Source organism: Bombyx mori, chromosome 19 (genome assembly GCF_030269925.1).
Source record: "Bombyx mori chromosome 19, ASM3026992v2".
Classification (NCBI taxonomy): domain Eukaryota; kingdom Metazoa; phylum Arthropoda; class Insecta; order Lepidoptera; family Bombycidae; genus Bombyx; species Bombyx mori.
Window position 1 is genome coordinate 8,256,229 of NC_085125.1, and position 17,126 is coordinate 8,273,354.

Genomic DNA, 17,126 nt, shown 5'->3' on the forward strand with positions numbered 1-17,126 from the left:
GATCTGAAAGTGGATACGCTCGCAATCAGAGCCGGTCGGCTCCTCTTATTATTTCACACGCAGCGCGTTCAAGTATTCTTTATAACAAAAAAGTGCACAAATGCAAAAATAAACTTCCCAACGTGATAAAAATTTGCTCTCATCTCCGAGCCAGTCTGTGTGAACGGATCCTTAAGATGGGTGAAGCATGTTGCTTTATAAGAGCACTATCAGTAGGCATGTTTTCATTGTCCAGGATTTATTTGGAAACTGAACCAGAGATGAAACACTAAGTTGATCATTCCCGTGCGTTAAGATCTGGCGTATTTATAATGGGCAAATAAAACACTTATTTCGTCACACCTTATTATTCAAAAGTAACATCTTATAACATAATGAGTATAACAACTAAACTCAAATAAAAAAAAAGGTTGAAAACGTACATAGTAAATAACTCTAACTTAGTATTCAAATCACTCTTTAATGTTTTGTTGATCACTTCAACGAACTGGTATTGAACTAAACATCTATGGCATGATGGTAGAAGTAATTCAAACTGCAAACTTATTTCTACTTATAATAATCATCACAGATTATAGTTTTATACTACATTTCAGTTAGTCAATTTTGTACAGGGATAAACATAATTGATATATTTATGAGGTCTTCTCAAGAGATTCAAACGAAACAAAATAGAATTGAAACAAAAATATGAATAACTGAAAACTATAGATAATAGAGCAACTTTGTTAAACTTTTAAGTGAGCAATTTTCACTTGAACATCACAGAATCGCATGTCATTCTATGCACTATAATGTTTCGTGTTAAATTCTTGGCACTATATAATACGTAAAATATAAAAAAAAAAAAACACCACTTCTAATAGTGTAAAAATAATAAACGTAAGTACAGCGGAATAAAGTAATTCGAAATATCGGGGTTATTGCGCGTCAAAGTTGAGCAAGCTGCAGTTGCCTGAAGGCAATTTAATCTTAGAAAATATTCTTATTTCTAAAAAAAAAAATTACTTGAAAATGAATTACAGTCTTTGTACACCAGGCCATGTATAATATAATTTTACTTCGTCGTAGCAACGAATAAAGATGTCTTTAAGTTTACTAGCATAAGCACCAATGTTCTGAACGCGCATTCACTCCTGTTGTATGTACGTAGATGTAATGCAAAAAAATCACTAACAGTCACATTTACGTATAATTATAGTGATAATAAATTCAAAGTCATTTTTGTACATTGTACATCTACCATTCTTCTTCAGGTTCCTGCCCTTGATCTACTACAGCTGTGTTGGCATTGTTGAAATTCTGAAATTAGATGGAAAATTTTGTACTTAGATCTATTTCTAATCATGTTGATTTAGCATATTTTTATATTTTTAAGTACCTCATTATTGTAGTATGTTAATCCCTTTTGGAAGCATTAACAAAAAATAGTTGAGAACCTTGAGAATTGTTTGGAAAATCGATAAGAATTACTGCACAGATAGATGCAAATTTTTTATTAATCAATTTGCATGGAACAACTAAATTTCATTAAATAATTCGATAAAGAAATACAAAATAAAGGTGTTAAAGTTCTTTTAAAAAATAACCGTATGAATTTGGTGCATTGTAGAAATATATACTATACCTATACCAGTTATTAATAACATCCAATTTTTTAATCTAGTGATTATTTGTAATTTTTGAAATTCACATATTCCCCCCATTAGCTCATATTACTTACTCTAACATCACTGCCTCCATATTTATTGCCCTTGAATGTAGCAGTGCCACCTCCCTTTAAGAAGTCTGGGACAGATTGATCTGCCTGTCGAAGTATTTTTGAAAGATCAGCCACTAGGGCTAAATCCTGAAATAAAAAGAGAAGTTTTATTTGTTATAAATATAAATAGAAGCTATTGTATGAATTATACAGTGTAAAAAAATGATTAATGTTTATGTTCTAATTTATTGAGTGTATTTTATTATCAGTGTTCATCGAATAAACATTGTATTTAAATCAGATTTTCTCAACTGAATCATTCAATTTATTATAATTTAATTACCTGATCAGAATCATAAAACGATACGGCTTTTCCTCTGTTTCCTACGCGACCAGTACGCCCTATTCTGTGCACATACTCATCAATGCTCTTTGGGAGGTCATAATTCACTACAATGTCTACATTTTTAATGTCTGAAAATAAAAAAAAAATATAAAGTAACTCCGTCAACTTCTTGTGAGAAAAAAATTGGATAAATTTGAAAATAAAGTAGATATTCAAAAATTTTGCTTTCTCTACCACCTCCTTTAAGCTTAGAATATGGATGGAACAACTGCAAGTTGTACTGAAATCGATGTTTCACTGAACCTGGATAACTTTATATGTATATGTATGTGTTGGGTGGCAGAACCAAGTATACAATTTTTGTATTAAAAAAAACTATTGTAAAGCAGTGTTGCGCAAACTTTTTTCCACTACGACGCCTTCAGTAGAGAAAAGCTTAGAAGACCCCTAAATACGGAGGGAGTGGTATATACGAGCTACTAAAACCGACCGAAAAATTAAAAAATAGTGACGTCCAACAACCTTCTCACGGCCACCAAAGGGGTTGCGACTCTTAGTTTGAGAGCCACTGGGCTAAAGGGTCACACAGTCCATTCATATCGAGCAATGCGACTATGTCGGTATTCACCTTGTTACAATGTCTATGGGCCCATAACCACTTAACACCAGGTGGGCCGTGAGCGCGTCCACCCCCCTTGAAGTAATAAAATATTAATTTCAATGAACAGTTTTTTAAATGTTCATTGAAATTAATATTTTCAGATATTAATGCTCAATTAGTTTGTAAATTAAGATTTTTCTTAATTTACAAACTAATAACTGAGCATTCTTTTAAAAATAACCGGTGTTTACAGTGCTTGACAGTCGATAGTGCGGTATAAATTAGTTATATGATATTTAGTTTTCATTTTCATTGTTTTAATTAAAGTTGTTCAAAGTTTAACTAGTGACAAAAATTGCATGTCGGTACATCAAAAGTTGTTTTATTGCTTAGGCGGAATAAACGTCTATTATTACCATTATTATATAAAAAAAATGATAGTACATTAATCTTTATGATTTTCGGATTTCTTGGCAGATTGGAACTGAACTAGGCATTGTAAACATTATAATAACAAAAAAAAAACAATATAAAAATTAAATGATGTTTACCTAAACCACGTGCAGCTACAGCTGTTGCAACCAAGATACAGTGTTTCCCACTCTTAAAATTCTGTAACGCTTCCTCGCGCTCACGTTGCATGCGATCGCCGTGAATTGAAGATGTCAGCAATTGCTGTTCCGACAACATGGCTGCTATGAAGTCTGCATTACGTTTTGTTTCGACAAATACCAAGATTCTTTTACCATCTGTAATGATTGTTTTATAAGATGACATGAAAATAAGAAAGAACAACAACAATTCACTTTTTCTGGAATTATGGACTATATTATTAAAATATTTTCTCACCATTTTCCTCAATCAGTTGTTTTAGACTGTTCCGTTTTTCATATTTAGTGACTTCAATGAAGATTTGTTCGACGTCAGTGCTAGCGCCTCCGACGATACCAACCGCCACAAATAGATAATTATTTAAGAAACGACCAGCCAAATGTTGGATGTCTTCGGGGAATGTTGCCGAAAACATTAAAGTTTGCCTTTTCGTCTGCAGTGGATATAAAGCACAATTTTAATTTTCTTAGAAATATATAATTTCTTCTTGTATTATTACAAAACTATTTACATGTTTATGTGGTTTTATAAAAACTGGGTAAAGGAGTGTGTAGAAGTTCAGTTTAATTAGTAATTTTAAATCCCCAATGTACACAAATATATCTTTGGTCGAGTATTATCATTGAATGCAAAGCATGTATGTGACTCCAATATATTACAAGCGAACAGGATCCGCTGATAATAGTCGCCAATTAATAGTATTATTATATATTATAGTAGTTCTATTATTTTATTTTAGGTTAAAGTATGAGATATTGACATAACAATATCTCATTATAATAATGTATGATGAATATGAAAATATATCCTATTTTTAGAGAAATTGTATATATTAATCAAAGAAAATATCCTCTCAAGGTCTATGCAAACTTTGCAATATCGAGAGACATTTTGTACATATTCTAAGAGTAATTTTCTCTTTCACATATTTTTACGTAGTTCATTAAAAGGTGAAAGCTAAATTTGATGAGTGAAATATAATTTCTAATCAAAGGTCCGAATTGGAAAAAAAAATTAAATTATAAAATTAAAATTAAATATTGAGTTTAAAAGTTAGTTGATTAGTTGCGTATTTTCTATAATGATGGAGATAATCATTAATCAAAGTTCTTAATAGACATCTGATATTATATTGATGTGGTGATTACCACAAGCTTCGCATTGTGTATTTTTCCCTTGATCACTTACAGTCTGATACAAAGTAGGTAGTGTGTTAACTGACAAGTAACCAGTGAGTAGGAATAAAAATTAACTGTAATTTTATACCTACTCAGCAAATCAAAACCACCTTGTGCCTCTATACATTCATAATATTTCATTTAAGTGGAAGTCGCTTCTCCCTCTTTTAAAGCAATCAATTTGGTACCAATGAATTAGTGATGTTATAAGCTAATATAAAGTAATGAGTAATTCCTTGGACATTGGCTTTCATTTTATTTCATCATTATTTACCTGTCTGATCTCCCTCATGGTTCATTCATTAAGTGAAAGAATATGAAATTATTAAAACAAAAAGGTACCATTGACCATCAGTTATAAATTGACCATTTCATATTTTAAACACCATTTTCTTTATTCCCACAATTTTTAAAACTAAATAGTTGCACATTAAGAATTATTTTATTATATTTTATTTAAGTTACTAATTGGCATAATAAATAAGATTAATTACTAATTAACTTACGGTCTCCACCATGGTTGGATGTAACATCATTTTTTCAATGCTTGGCATGAACCCCATATCTAACATACGGTCAGCCTCATCCAGTACGACAAATCTTACACTGCCAAATGATACACGATTCCTTTCCACAAAATCATGAAGACGGCCTGGTGTTGCTACCAATATGTGACAGCCTCTCTGTGTATTAAGTTTTATTTTTTACTATATTTCGGATTTAAAATGATGATAATAATATTGTATGTTGAATAATGCTGTAGATATAGGAAGTTGATAGCTCAACCAGGATGCAGAAAGGGTTGTAGTAATAATGTTGTAGTTGACTAACTAATTTATATATTTTTAAGGATCACTAATTTCTTACTAGAAAAGTTACATCCACACGAAATAATATATTCTTTAGTACACGTTACGGCGGGTAAAATACGAATGCAACATCAACATAATATGCTAACCGCCGGTATTTATACAATCATCTTGACCTATTTTAATACAAACTTAGTAAGTAATATTAAACATTGTTTATCTTAATTATTCTGCTGATTATTTAGTAACATAAGTCTTTCATTCATAACTCAACCTAGACCCTAAAAACGTTATTCTATTGCATGTTTAACTGTTTTACTGAAATTATATTGAATAGTTGAATATTGAAATACTCACAGCAATGTTATCACCTTGATGGCGCACAGCAGTGCCACCATAAGCAACTGCAACCTTCAAAACTGAGCCATATGAGAATTTCCTAGCTTCATTAAATATTTGAAGAGTCAATTCTCGCGTTGGAGATACTATTATAACCTAAAATTAATTTAACATTACAACAAAAAATGCTTTACAATATTCTTACTTTTCAAAATAAAATAAAAATTTACCCACCTGTGGCTGGGCGCAGCCATTTTCTGAGATCAGATCCTTTGGATCTTGTAATAACATATTAATTATGGGTACCAAAAAAGCAGCCTGAAAGAAAAAATCGACTGAATTATTGTAAAAGAAGGTTTGTATCAATAATTTTGAATAGTTATTTTCGCTTTTGTAATTTACTTATTTTTAAGGTTTTCGCGAGTCGTGAGCGTAATTAAAACTAGTTTTACAGTTTAATCTCGGGTTTATTTATTTATTTTGATTACCATATTATTTTCGTTTCCTGCAGTTTTCGCGGTCATGCACGATTGACTGACGATGGCCCAGTTAAAGTATGTGAAAGGTGAAAAATATGGGAAAAAAAATTTTTTTTAAAGGAAAAGAAATACTTAAAAAGACGCAAGACTAAAGACTAAAAGTGGATTGAATTACTGTGTATATTAAACAGTTCAAATTTACCGTTTTACCCGAACCAGTCTGGGCACAACCCATCAAATCTCTGCCACTCATTATGATTGGGATTGCATTTTTCTGAATAGGTGTGGGTTTTCTATAACCAGCCTTAAGTACATTATCTAAAACATACTTTCTGAGATTTGCAGTTTCGAAACTTTCGATAGGTCTCGGAGGATTCTCACCACTGACCTGCAAATTAAATTAGTATTCAATATTAGACAGAGAATAACAATGTTTTTAACTGAGAGATTGACAAGAGAGCCATGGTTTTCACCAGCTTTATAGTGTTGGCTCTTTCTAAAATAGATAATTGCATGCATTGGATGGATGCATTCACATTCTATGAAGTAAACATAACATTAGAGATTTGATTTGCATCATAAATATAGGGAAATACTCATATTTGTAGACTTAGCATTTTATGATCTATAAAACGAATTTATTTTCTTTAGTACGAGGTTAAAATATTTCATCAAAACTTTTGTACTATGAAAAAAAAAAGCTCTTTTTATTATTAAGTATTAAAAAGTAATTTACTTGCTATAGTTACTTTAAAACTGTTTGAGAGTACAACAAATTACTTAGGTACTTACTTTTACTGCAATATGGTCAAACTTGTCAAAGTTAATACCAGAGCTTATAGTACTGCTAAAGATTTCCGTCTCATCATTTGTTGGTTCTGGAGGCACATAGGTTACCGGCTTCTTCGTTTCCCCGTTTTCCCCTATTTCATTATCTTCATAATCATTTCTATCGCCTCCTCCGCCACCACCACCTCTACCACCACCACGTCCTCCCCTTCCGCGGCCTCGGCCACGTTCGCCACGACCCCTATCATCATGGTCACCTATAATTATATACAATATTCATACCATTTATGAGACAATATAAATAATAATTGCAAACAATAAATAATTCAATATCCATGGATAATATGGAGTTTAATTTTTGATATTTGTGTCTATTACCATTAGTCTCATAGTCGCTGTGCTGTTCTCGTGACCCTCCACGTCCACCTCTTCCGCCGCGTCCTCGTCCTCCGCCTCGGCCACCTCGACCCCGTCGCTCACCATACCCATTCTCTTTTTCATCTAAAATTCAAATGTTTCTTCTAGAAATATTAAATTTTACTGATGATTTAAACTATATATTTTTTGTAGCTTTAATCAGTGCAGTATTAAGACTTTATATTATTGAGAAAATAATGTCTATAATAACAATGCTGCAGAAAACAGGTTCAAGAAGTCAATGACAGAAAATGCATGCATGACCACACAGAAACATAGGTCAGACTTTTTGTTATATATTTCAGTTATTCACATATTTAGTTTGATAAAATGAAATTGTTTTGAATTTTTTACATTCATGCAAGTGAGAAAAGATTCAAATTAATCAAGTAACCCAAAGGAATACTTTCCAATAACAATATCTATCACATTATTACAATGCTATTAGAGTTGAAAAACTGCTTTCAGCATATGTCAACATACATTTTATTTTTGGGTTCAGCTGTGGATACTTAAAATTCCATGCTTAAGTGCTTAACCAGAGTTAATTAAAGCATCATAAGTGCCTAAAGAAAACTTAAGTGGCAACTCAATTCAAAAATTTATTGACACCAAACCAGCCTTACAATATGTTTTTGTTAATACTTCTTTCAATATTAATATCATAATCTGCTTTTTACAGTTCTGATTTAGTTATATATATTTATTATAATGTTTTTGATTAAATTTTCTTAGCAAAAAATAGCTATAGTGGAGTTTTTATCATACCCAGTAAAAGCTTTCAGTTTTATTGACAAGACAATGTGAATGTGAAACATGTAAAAATAAAAGGGGTCAAAGTATGAAATTGCCATTCTATTGTAATTGGTACTTCGAATTGACATAGAAGCTTCACGGTTTGAGATTTTTGGGTGAAACTTTTTTCAAATGGTACCATTCTATGAGGTTCTTTGTTTAAAAAATGTGCAAAATTCGATTCGACTTTCAGTTGCTTTTTTTTATTCAGCTTAGACGAAAAAGATGCGATACTTCGAAAATTCGAGTGATATTTTAATAAGGGTTCCGACGCGGAACTAACGCTGCAGAAACAGCTCGCAATATCAATGTTGCGTTTGGAGCGGAGACTGCTAATGACCGCACCGTGCGATTTTGTTTTAAACGCTTTCGTGATGGAAATTTTGATTTGAAGAACGAACGAATTGAAAGAGATGTTGGAAGCCGATCCGACCCATACTACCCAGGGATTTGCGGCATGGTTTAACGTTACCTTACCAATGATGTTGACTCATATGCGTTAAATCAATAAAATAAAAAAAATATGAAAAACGGGGGTCCCTTATGATTTGACTGGTCTGCAGAAAGAAACGCGTTGAAACTTGTGTTGCCTTGTTGAATCGATACAGATATGACGGAATATTGGATCGAATTGTGACATGTGATGAAAAGTGAATTCCTTACGTTAACCGTAAGAGAAAGAGGCAATGGCTGACCCCAGGTCAAACGCTGCAACAGTGTCCTAAAGCAAAGTTTACCAATAAAAGGTAATGGTAACTGTTGGTGGTCTCAGCACGTTGTTATTCACTATAGCTTTCTCCGATCTGGTCAAGCAATAACGGCAGATGTCTACTGTGCCGAAATCCGAACAACGAAAGCAAAATTTGCAGTGAAACAGCCTCGACTCATGAATCGATCTTCACCATCATTGCTCCATGATAACGCGAGACCTCATACAGCACGAGAAACCGTTTTAACTCTACAGGAACTGCAATAAGAAACCATTCGTCACCCTCCATATTCGCCAAACCTTGCTCGAACGGACTAGCATTTTTTTCGTGATTTGGACAATTTTCTATGTTATAAAAAGTTTGCTTCCCAGGACAAAATGCTTTGACAGTTTGTAGAATATAGACCACCAGAGTTCTATCACAAAGGCATAAATTACCTTCCTATTAGATGGCAGCAATGTATAGATAATAATGGTAGATATTTTGATTAAAAAATATGTTAAATGAAAAAAAAGAACGAATTTCAATTTTTCAGTACAAATCGGCAATTTCATACTTTAACCCTTAATATAAAATAGCTAAGCAAAGGTAAGATACACAAAATCTTATATCAAGAACAAGCACTTAATTTCATTCCCTTAGTTTATGTTTCTATGCAGTATTCAAATGTAATTTAAGTTAATATGTTACTATCAGTTTTAAAAGCAGAAATGAAAAATACTGAATTCTTACCATCCTCATTGAAGGAAGGAAATCCTCTTCCTCTGGATAGACTGTGACCTTCATCTACAGAATCATGGTTCTGTAGTGGGGGAGGTGGCACCACCTAGAATGCAGACAACAGATAATAAGATTAATTAAAGTAATTTTAATTATGTCTGCAGCTTGTGAAAACCAGGAAAATCATTAAACACCAAAAAGTTACTGAATTTTATGACATTAAAATTTCATTTCATATTCCAGAAATTGTATCCTGCAGGCTTGGTCCAGTTATTTTTATGAAAATATGTGCTTTACACAAGTTTGAGATCATCATGTGGTAAAAATCATTAATGAGAAGTGTTGATTTGCTTAATTATCAGTTATAGGTCAAATAATTAGCCTGCAAATAGGTGAAGGGTTCATATTGTGGGACAATCGGTTTACAATACCATTTGATTGAGACTTTTACCACTGGTCCCAAAGGAGGATGGTAACACATTGTGATATCCATAAGCTCCAACGCTGTGGTTCTTAAGTTATTCCATGGAACAAAAAATAGACTAAAATGTTAAATATTAAAAGAGCACATAATTTTGACCTTTTTAAATGTTCTCTTGAAGCTTTGCACACATATTACCATGAAGGAAATTGAACCAAACTATTCAAATATTATGTGACTTTAATATAATAATATGGAGAAAATTCACATTTTGTTAAAGATATATTATTATTTTAGGTATTATTATCAAAAAAATCATTTTTATTTTTTATAGTTGATGACTTACAACAGCTTCACAGGAATCATCCCAGTCATCATCCATTACCTGCAAAGTAATTTTTTTATTAAAATTTTTCATTGTGACCTTCATTTTCCATTAACTTTTATCAAGTAGTTTTGGAAGGTAGATTGAAATTTTTATAAACAGCATGGCTATTTGGTTCAACCGTTTTTTTAATGATAAAGTTATATTAAATACTGAAGATATTTGTTCCTATCATATTGCAATTTTAATCTTAAAAGCTATGTCCGAAGTTGATTCTCTATTATACATTTCGAACTAAAAACTATTTTAACAATGCTTTACCAGTAGCAATAACTGGATGAATACATTTTATTTTAACATCTATACTTAACAGTAAAGATAAAGATAAAGTAAAACTATTTTTTTTATTTTTTCTATGTTGACGCTAAACAATAGTTTCTACCGGCTTTTGGATAATAATTTGGCACGTGTTACAATAACGCACGTTTTTAAATAATTATTTAGTCATAATAATAATTATAGCTCTAAATTATAAGTTTTTATTCTATTCAAGATCAACAAGTTGTATGTACTTACAATGGTATTTTTTATTTTCACTGGACTTCGACAACGTTAAGTCGCCAAACAATAATGGCGGACGAACGATTGCTACCAATTTGGCACTGAGTTGAAGAATTCCAAACCAATCTCTTTTTTTTGTTTGATTCACTAGGAAAGGCAAAGAACGCTAAGCTTATACGCCATTTTTTTATTTGAATAGCTGAAAGTTCTTTCTTTGCTCAACTTGTAGGCAATATAAAAATAAAATTGCTGTTCCATTTATAATAAATTAATGATGATAATTAAGTGAATTTAAAAGGATTACAATAAAATGAGAAAATTGAAACTGACATCTATTATGCTTTTAGCTTTTTTGTTTTTCTTTTGGGTGGAAGGATTACGGCGCGGCATGTTCTTACCGCCTAGCTAGGACACTTGGGCGGGTAAAAACTCTCGCAAAGAGAAGAAAGATTGCTAAAACCTATTCGAACAAAACAGAGATTGAATTCCCTGGTGGAAGTCTATGTGCGTGTCGGCCGTGTCACCGAATCATACTCATAAGTCAGTATAGGCCGCGTTTAAGTTTTGTAAAATGACACCTTATTGCGAAAGCACTTTTTCCCCACTTGCAGATCACGTCATCCAGGACGACTCTCAAATACTTTACCGCCTGGATCAAGAATATAATATATATTATAATAATATTACACTTAATTTTACTTCACTAGATTTAATTTTCATTCATAGCCTACACAACGGCGGATCCCGGGGGGGGTCATGGGGTCATGACCCCCCCCTGAGCTGGTTCCAGGACTTAGGTGAACCACTAATTGACCATAATGATTTTATTTATATATTTTGTCACTATACAGATTTTATGTAACTACATACCTTCAATATTTAATTAATTTAATATAATTTAATAACTTTGTATGATGGCAAGCGTTTGGGAACGAGCGCATCGAAAATTTGATTATGTGACCCCCTCTTGGCGCCAAAGCTGGATCCGCCCTTGAGCCTACAGATAGGTAGTATAGGTACATACCATTTTTTTTTTCCTAAGCTGATGTTCTTGAGAGACCATTTCAGAGTAACCTTAACTATTAGCTCACGGGGCTCAAACCTGACGACGTTGCTAGCACTAACCCTAGCAAGAGCAGTGCTTTGCAGAATCTACCATCGGATTGGAAACGCGACCCACTGAGAAAATTCAGCGAGAAACTCAGTGGTCTGTGGGTTAGTTTACTCGCTGAGCCTTTCGTCGCAAGCAACGGGTTCGACGAGAACGATGACTGGTGCTTGGGGTACCTAACAGCACCGTTAGTGGATCGAGTGGATCCGAAATGACGTGTTTTGGGTGACGTCTACTGTTTACCTTTTGGCCCGCAGGATCGGGAATTTATTTACCGGTGGCTACGATGAGAGGTCTCGTGTCATGCCGCTTTCTCGAAATGGCACACTGATGCCGAATGTAGATACTTACTGATGGTCTACGTTTCGGATGTACCATGGGGCTCCGGCAGCTATCCTATAAGAACGGGATTATATTATTTGAAGGGGTTTCAAGTTTGTGCGGGTCGCGTGAGCGAACACTACACTTGCATAGGTCATGAGGGGGCGAACCTATATCATACCGACTACAATGCAATGGAAACATTACATTTTAAAAAAAATTGTTATTCTTATTATCCGTATAATGGTTAGGCTTAAAAGCCTAGAGTCTCAGCCATTAAACGAAAAAAAGTTAAGTGTCAAAAATAATGAAAAAGTAAACGCTGCGCCTGTCTGTAATTGAGTATTGCGTAGGTAGGTAGGTACCTACATACTCTGTTACAATGTTAAAAATAAACACAAAATTTGCTTGTGTATCAATGAGCTAAAGAGTATAATATTCTTAAAAGTGTGGAAATAAAATGAAAGAATCACACAAATTTCATTTACTGATACCATTGTGCTTAACGAAGTAAGCCAAGTCTTATCTCTGTTGGCGTCCTCTTAGTTTTATGATTCAAGTTCACGATGGCAACAGTGGAAGATATAGTTAAAGTGGCCGTGGTGACCAATCGTACACCAAATAATGTAAGGTGTACTAGCACACTTACTGCAGAAGAATTGTGTATAATATTGTGTAAGAAATACAACATACCTCCTCTAACTCGTACATTATTTGCATTACGAGTTAAGGGTACTGATTATTTCCTCAAGGATAACTGTAAGGTCCTCTCGGGCTCTAGGGACTATGAACTGAGGATTCGTTTCAAGGTTAGTCAGACGAAGCTTGTAATTTTCATATTAGTATTGTAAAAAATCCACTTTGATTCATTGAGTGCTTGAGTATGTTAATTGCCGCTAATCTTTTTTTAGCTTATAGATAGATAAGACTTGATTTAAATGTTACAAGTAAAAAAAATTAGAAGTAAACTTTAAAAACCTTTAAAATATTAAATAGTGTTTACAATTAACAGCTCTGTCGCTTATAGCAATCTCTTCCAGGCAACACTATAGGGCACAAATAACCCCCAATAGATTCCACATGCAGGGCCACAAATGTTCACAGCACATTAGTGATTTAGCTAGTATATGAAGTGACACTAAGAATCACGACATCAGTGTTGACCAAGTTTAAGACCCGTAAGCACGCCGAGTTCTTTCCAATATTTAAAGATAGTTTTAAATTCAAATAATATTATAAATGTGCTTCCTGTGCAATAAAATGGTTTGGCAAGTCATCTAAGACATCTGGTTATCAAAAAGATGCCATAACATTTCATCGGTAACTACTGTTACTTTTCTGTACTTTTATTACATTAACGTAATTCAAATAAACCAGAGTTCAACTTATACTGGAGACTTATGTGAAAAGTAATATCAAAGCACCCGTTGATGTCTTTTTGAAATGTCCCTTTCACTCATCATGTAAATTACAATAGTTGTCTTTGTCTAAATCTGCACGTGTATCGATAGTGTTGTGATTTACAAGTCGACATTTGTTTGGGCATTGTTTGTTTTTTTTTCTATTGTAACAAAAAAAATTTAAAACCTTACTATTAAACCAGTAATGTTTAATGTTTAAAACATTATCAAGCAAGTCATACGAAGCTCAATAAATACAACCCAAGGTTGTAAAATATTATATAAAGATAAAAACGTTTTGTAACACAAACATTAAGTAGTTTTGTTGGTGAAAGTATTTTCCTTGATATATCACCAATTTGATCACGAAAATTGTAATCATATTATTGATTTAATAATTATTGATTGTCGTGGAAAAATACATAGATATAAGACTACTTTACTTATCAAGGAAGACAAATCCTAAGAATTCTGTAACACGAATTTTTACTAAGCTGATTCATTTTAAAAATCAATGAAATATACTTAGATTCTTTTTTATTTGTTTTTAATAAATATTTGATAATTTAGAATTAATTTATTTTTTATTTATAACTAAAAATAAAATTAAAATATCAATGATCCAGATCATCCTACCAAAGTTATCGATCAATAATTTTAAATCTGTCCCATCACTATGGTTTGATGCATTATAAGTTTGTCTTTGAAATATCCAATCACAGCACACTTGACACGTTCCCCGCCACTCATGCTTACCTCAAAATTTGGTGAAGTCGAATTGAAACAAATGTTGAATAATGCGGTATCTATTGGGGGTTATCTGTGCTTTAGGGTCACGAACTTTTACACACAAAAAAAATTATCTATACTGAAAATATCATCAATAACAACTGCAACAAAATAAAAGATGACAATTAAGAATTGTTTACTAATTAATTTATTTTATTTGAATAAACTTGGAACTCCGGCTATGGAATGAGCTCCCCTCGACGGTGTTTCCCGAGCGGTATGACATGTCCTTCTTCAAACGAGGCTTGTGGAGAGTATTAAGCGGTAGGCAGCGGCTTGGCTCTGCCCTTGGCATTGCTGAAGTCCATGGGCGACGGTAACCACTCACCATCAGGTGGGCCGTATGCTTGTCTGCCTACAAAGGCAATAAAAAAAAAAAAACTTGAAACATTAAATCATTCGTTGAATACACAGTGTTAGGAAATTAGCCGTAAAAGAGAAGAATGAGGAGAAGGAAGGAGAGCTGATGTTTTACGAAAGGCCAATTAGTGAAAATAAAATAGTAAACAGTAATCTGTGCATTGTTCTTGACTTCCATAAAAATAAGAAGCAGGTCAACATTTCCTGTTTTTCGCTATCTTCTTTTGCTTTTTATTGACACTCTACAGGACTTCATTTTTTGACCACAAGAAGTACTTTTGCTTAGCTCAAAAAATATATATGTAAATTAGTTTCTCTTTACGAAGGTAGATATCACTGTAATTATGTCTATAGGAAAATTTTAATTATAGTTATTTCTAAAATTTAAGAAAATCTCATGTTTACTGTAATATATATATTATTTTGCAATCAACAAATTAAATTATTTTAATTTAATAAGAAATGATTGATTAATGAAGTGAATAATTACATTTGTTGACTAACATTTTTAGACGTTTAATATTAATATAAAATAAATCAATCTTTTAGGTGCCAAGGTTAAGTCTTCTTATAACATTGGATGAGACCACATATGATTATTATTTCCAACAAGCAAGGAATGACGTCAATGAAAATAAAATACCTGAGATTAAGTATCCTGAACATAAGCAAGAATTACTCGGACTGGGGATCACAGATATGTAAGCAATTAGGTTTAGTATTGATGCATACATGTAAAAATAAGAGCAACTCTGATGATTAAATGTACATGGTTTATATTAAGGTTATCACAAACCTGCTTTCTGCTTCGAGCTTAGTTCTCTTTGTGCTCTATACTTCATACGGAGTGCTCTGAAGAGTCAACAAGTTATTGACTTTCTTTAAATATTTTTAAAAAGTATTAAAAAATACCGCTGTTTAATGGTAAAAATATGATTTCTAAGTTAGGAAGTTATGAATGCGTTACAGGCTTGACAGGTAATGTATATTACAGAAAGAATTGCTCCATACAAAATTTTAGTCCAAAGCTCTATTAACTTAAGTTATTACTTCAATTTATGTATAAAAATTTTTTATTTTTTTATTGCCTTGATGGGTGGAAGAGCTCACATCCCACCTGGTGTGGTTACTGGAGCCCATAGACATCTACAATGTAAATGCGCCACCCACCTTGAAATATACGAGGGCGGCACTGAAAATTTCGGGAATTAACGAAGTGACACAACATTACTATTTAAAAATGTATTTATTGCTTTTCGAAGTATTCTCCGCGAAATTTGACACCTTTTTCCATACGATGGAACCAATCATTGAAGCAACCATTCCATTCGGAAGTTGGGGTCTCCAAAATGGCCGTTTTGTAGGCGTCCACAGCTTCTTCAGGTGATGAAAATCTCTGTCCACGCAATTTATTCTTTATTTTAGGGAAAGTATAGAAATCATTAGAGCTTAGGTCGGGGCTGTACGGCGGATGGTCTAATAATTCTATGTTTTCTTGCTCTAAAAACTTTTTTGTTCTGTGCGCGGTGTGAGAACTCGCATTGTCGTGATGGAGGATGATGCGGCGGTTGCAGTTCTTTTTACGGAGTTCAGAAACGACCTGTGGCAAACAAATGCTAGCATACCATTCTGCATTAACCGTTCTTTGTCCCTCAAGAGGAATAGTCGTAACATGGCCGGTTTTGGAGACAAACGTGGCCACCATTTTTTTTGCAACACTCCGTGAACGAACAATTTTTGTTGGCTTTAACTCATTTTCGAACACCCAAACTCGTGACTGGTTTTTTGTTTCGGGTTCGTACGCGTATATCCAGGATCGTCACCTGATACAATGTTGTATACAGCATTTGAGGATCCTGCGTGGAATCTTTCGAGAGTTCTGACGCACCAAGTAACGCGAGCCGCTTTTTGCTCTTCACAGAGCGAATGCGGTATCCATCGGGAAAACAACTTTTTTACACCTAATTGTTCATGCAAAATTATTTGTATTTGACTCATGCCAATGTCTAAAGTTGCCTGAATTTCGCGGTATGTCACATGTCGATTTTCTTCAATCAGCTTACGCACAGCATCAAAGTTTTCTTGGGTGACTGCAGTTTTTGGACGACCTTGACGGGGATCATCACTGAGCTTGACACGTCCACGTTGAAACTCAGCAAACCAGCGATAAATTGTGGTTTTGGATGGGGCTTCATCACCAAATGCAGAAATCATCCGGTCAACACACTGTTTTTGTGTTAAACCACTTCGAAAGTCATAATAAATCATCGCTCTTGAATTTTCTCGAGTCAATTCCATTTTCTCAACGACTAAACAAGTTTGACAAAACCTCGTGACGAGA

General features: G+C 33.3%; 2 protein-coding genes across 4 annotated transcripts in view; one reads left to right on the top strand and one right to left on the bottom strand.

The window, feature by feature from the left end:
• Window positions 1-334: 334 nt before the first annotated feature.
• On the bottom strand, window positions 335-10,903 carry Vlg (vasa-like). The gene is given in 14 exon segments (NM_001043882.1): window positions 335-1,302; window positions 1,724-1,849; window positions 2,046-2,176; window positions 3,201-3,398; window positions 3,499-3,694; window positions 4,946-5,122; window positions 5,606-5,743; window positions 5,822-5,905; window positions 6,269-6,454; window positions 6,859-7,112; window positions 7,234-7,356; window positions 9,510-9,603; window positions 10,265-10,303; window positions 10,820-10,903. Coding segments are annotated over 13 exon segments (1,806 nt in total). The 5' UTR covers window positions 10,301-10,303; window positions 10,820-10,903; the 3' UTR covers window positions 335-1,239.
• A 1,637-nt stretch (window positions 10,904-12,540) lies between these two features.
• LOC101746320 (tyrosine-protein kinase JAK2) overlaps window positions 12,541-17,126 on the top strand; it is a 38,292-nt gene continuing 33,706 nt past the window's right edge. For 2 of the 3 annotated variants that reach the window (XM_004922334.5, XM_021350577.3), the window contains exons 1-2: window positions 12,541-13,045; window positions 15,335-15,486. In XM_004922334.5, coding sequence (XP_004922391.1) covers window positions 12,803-13,045; window positions 15,335-15,486 — 395 coding nt within the window. In that variant the 5' untranslated portion in view covers window positions 12,541-12,802. Of the gene's footprint in view, window positions 13,557-15,334; window positions 15,487-17,126 lie in introns of all 3 variants that reach the window. The other variant, XM_062674025.1, reaches the window with a different exon arrangement.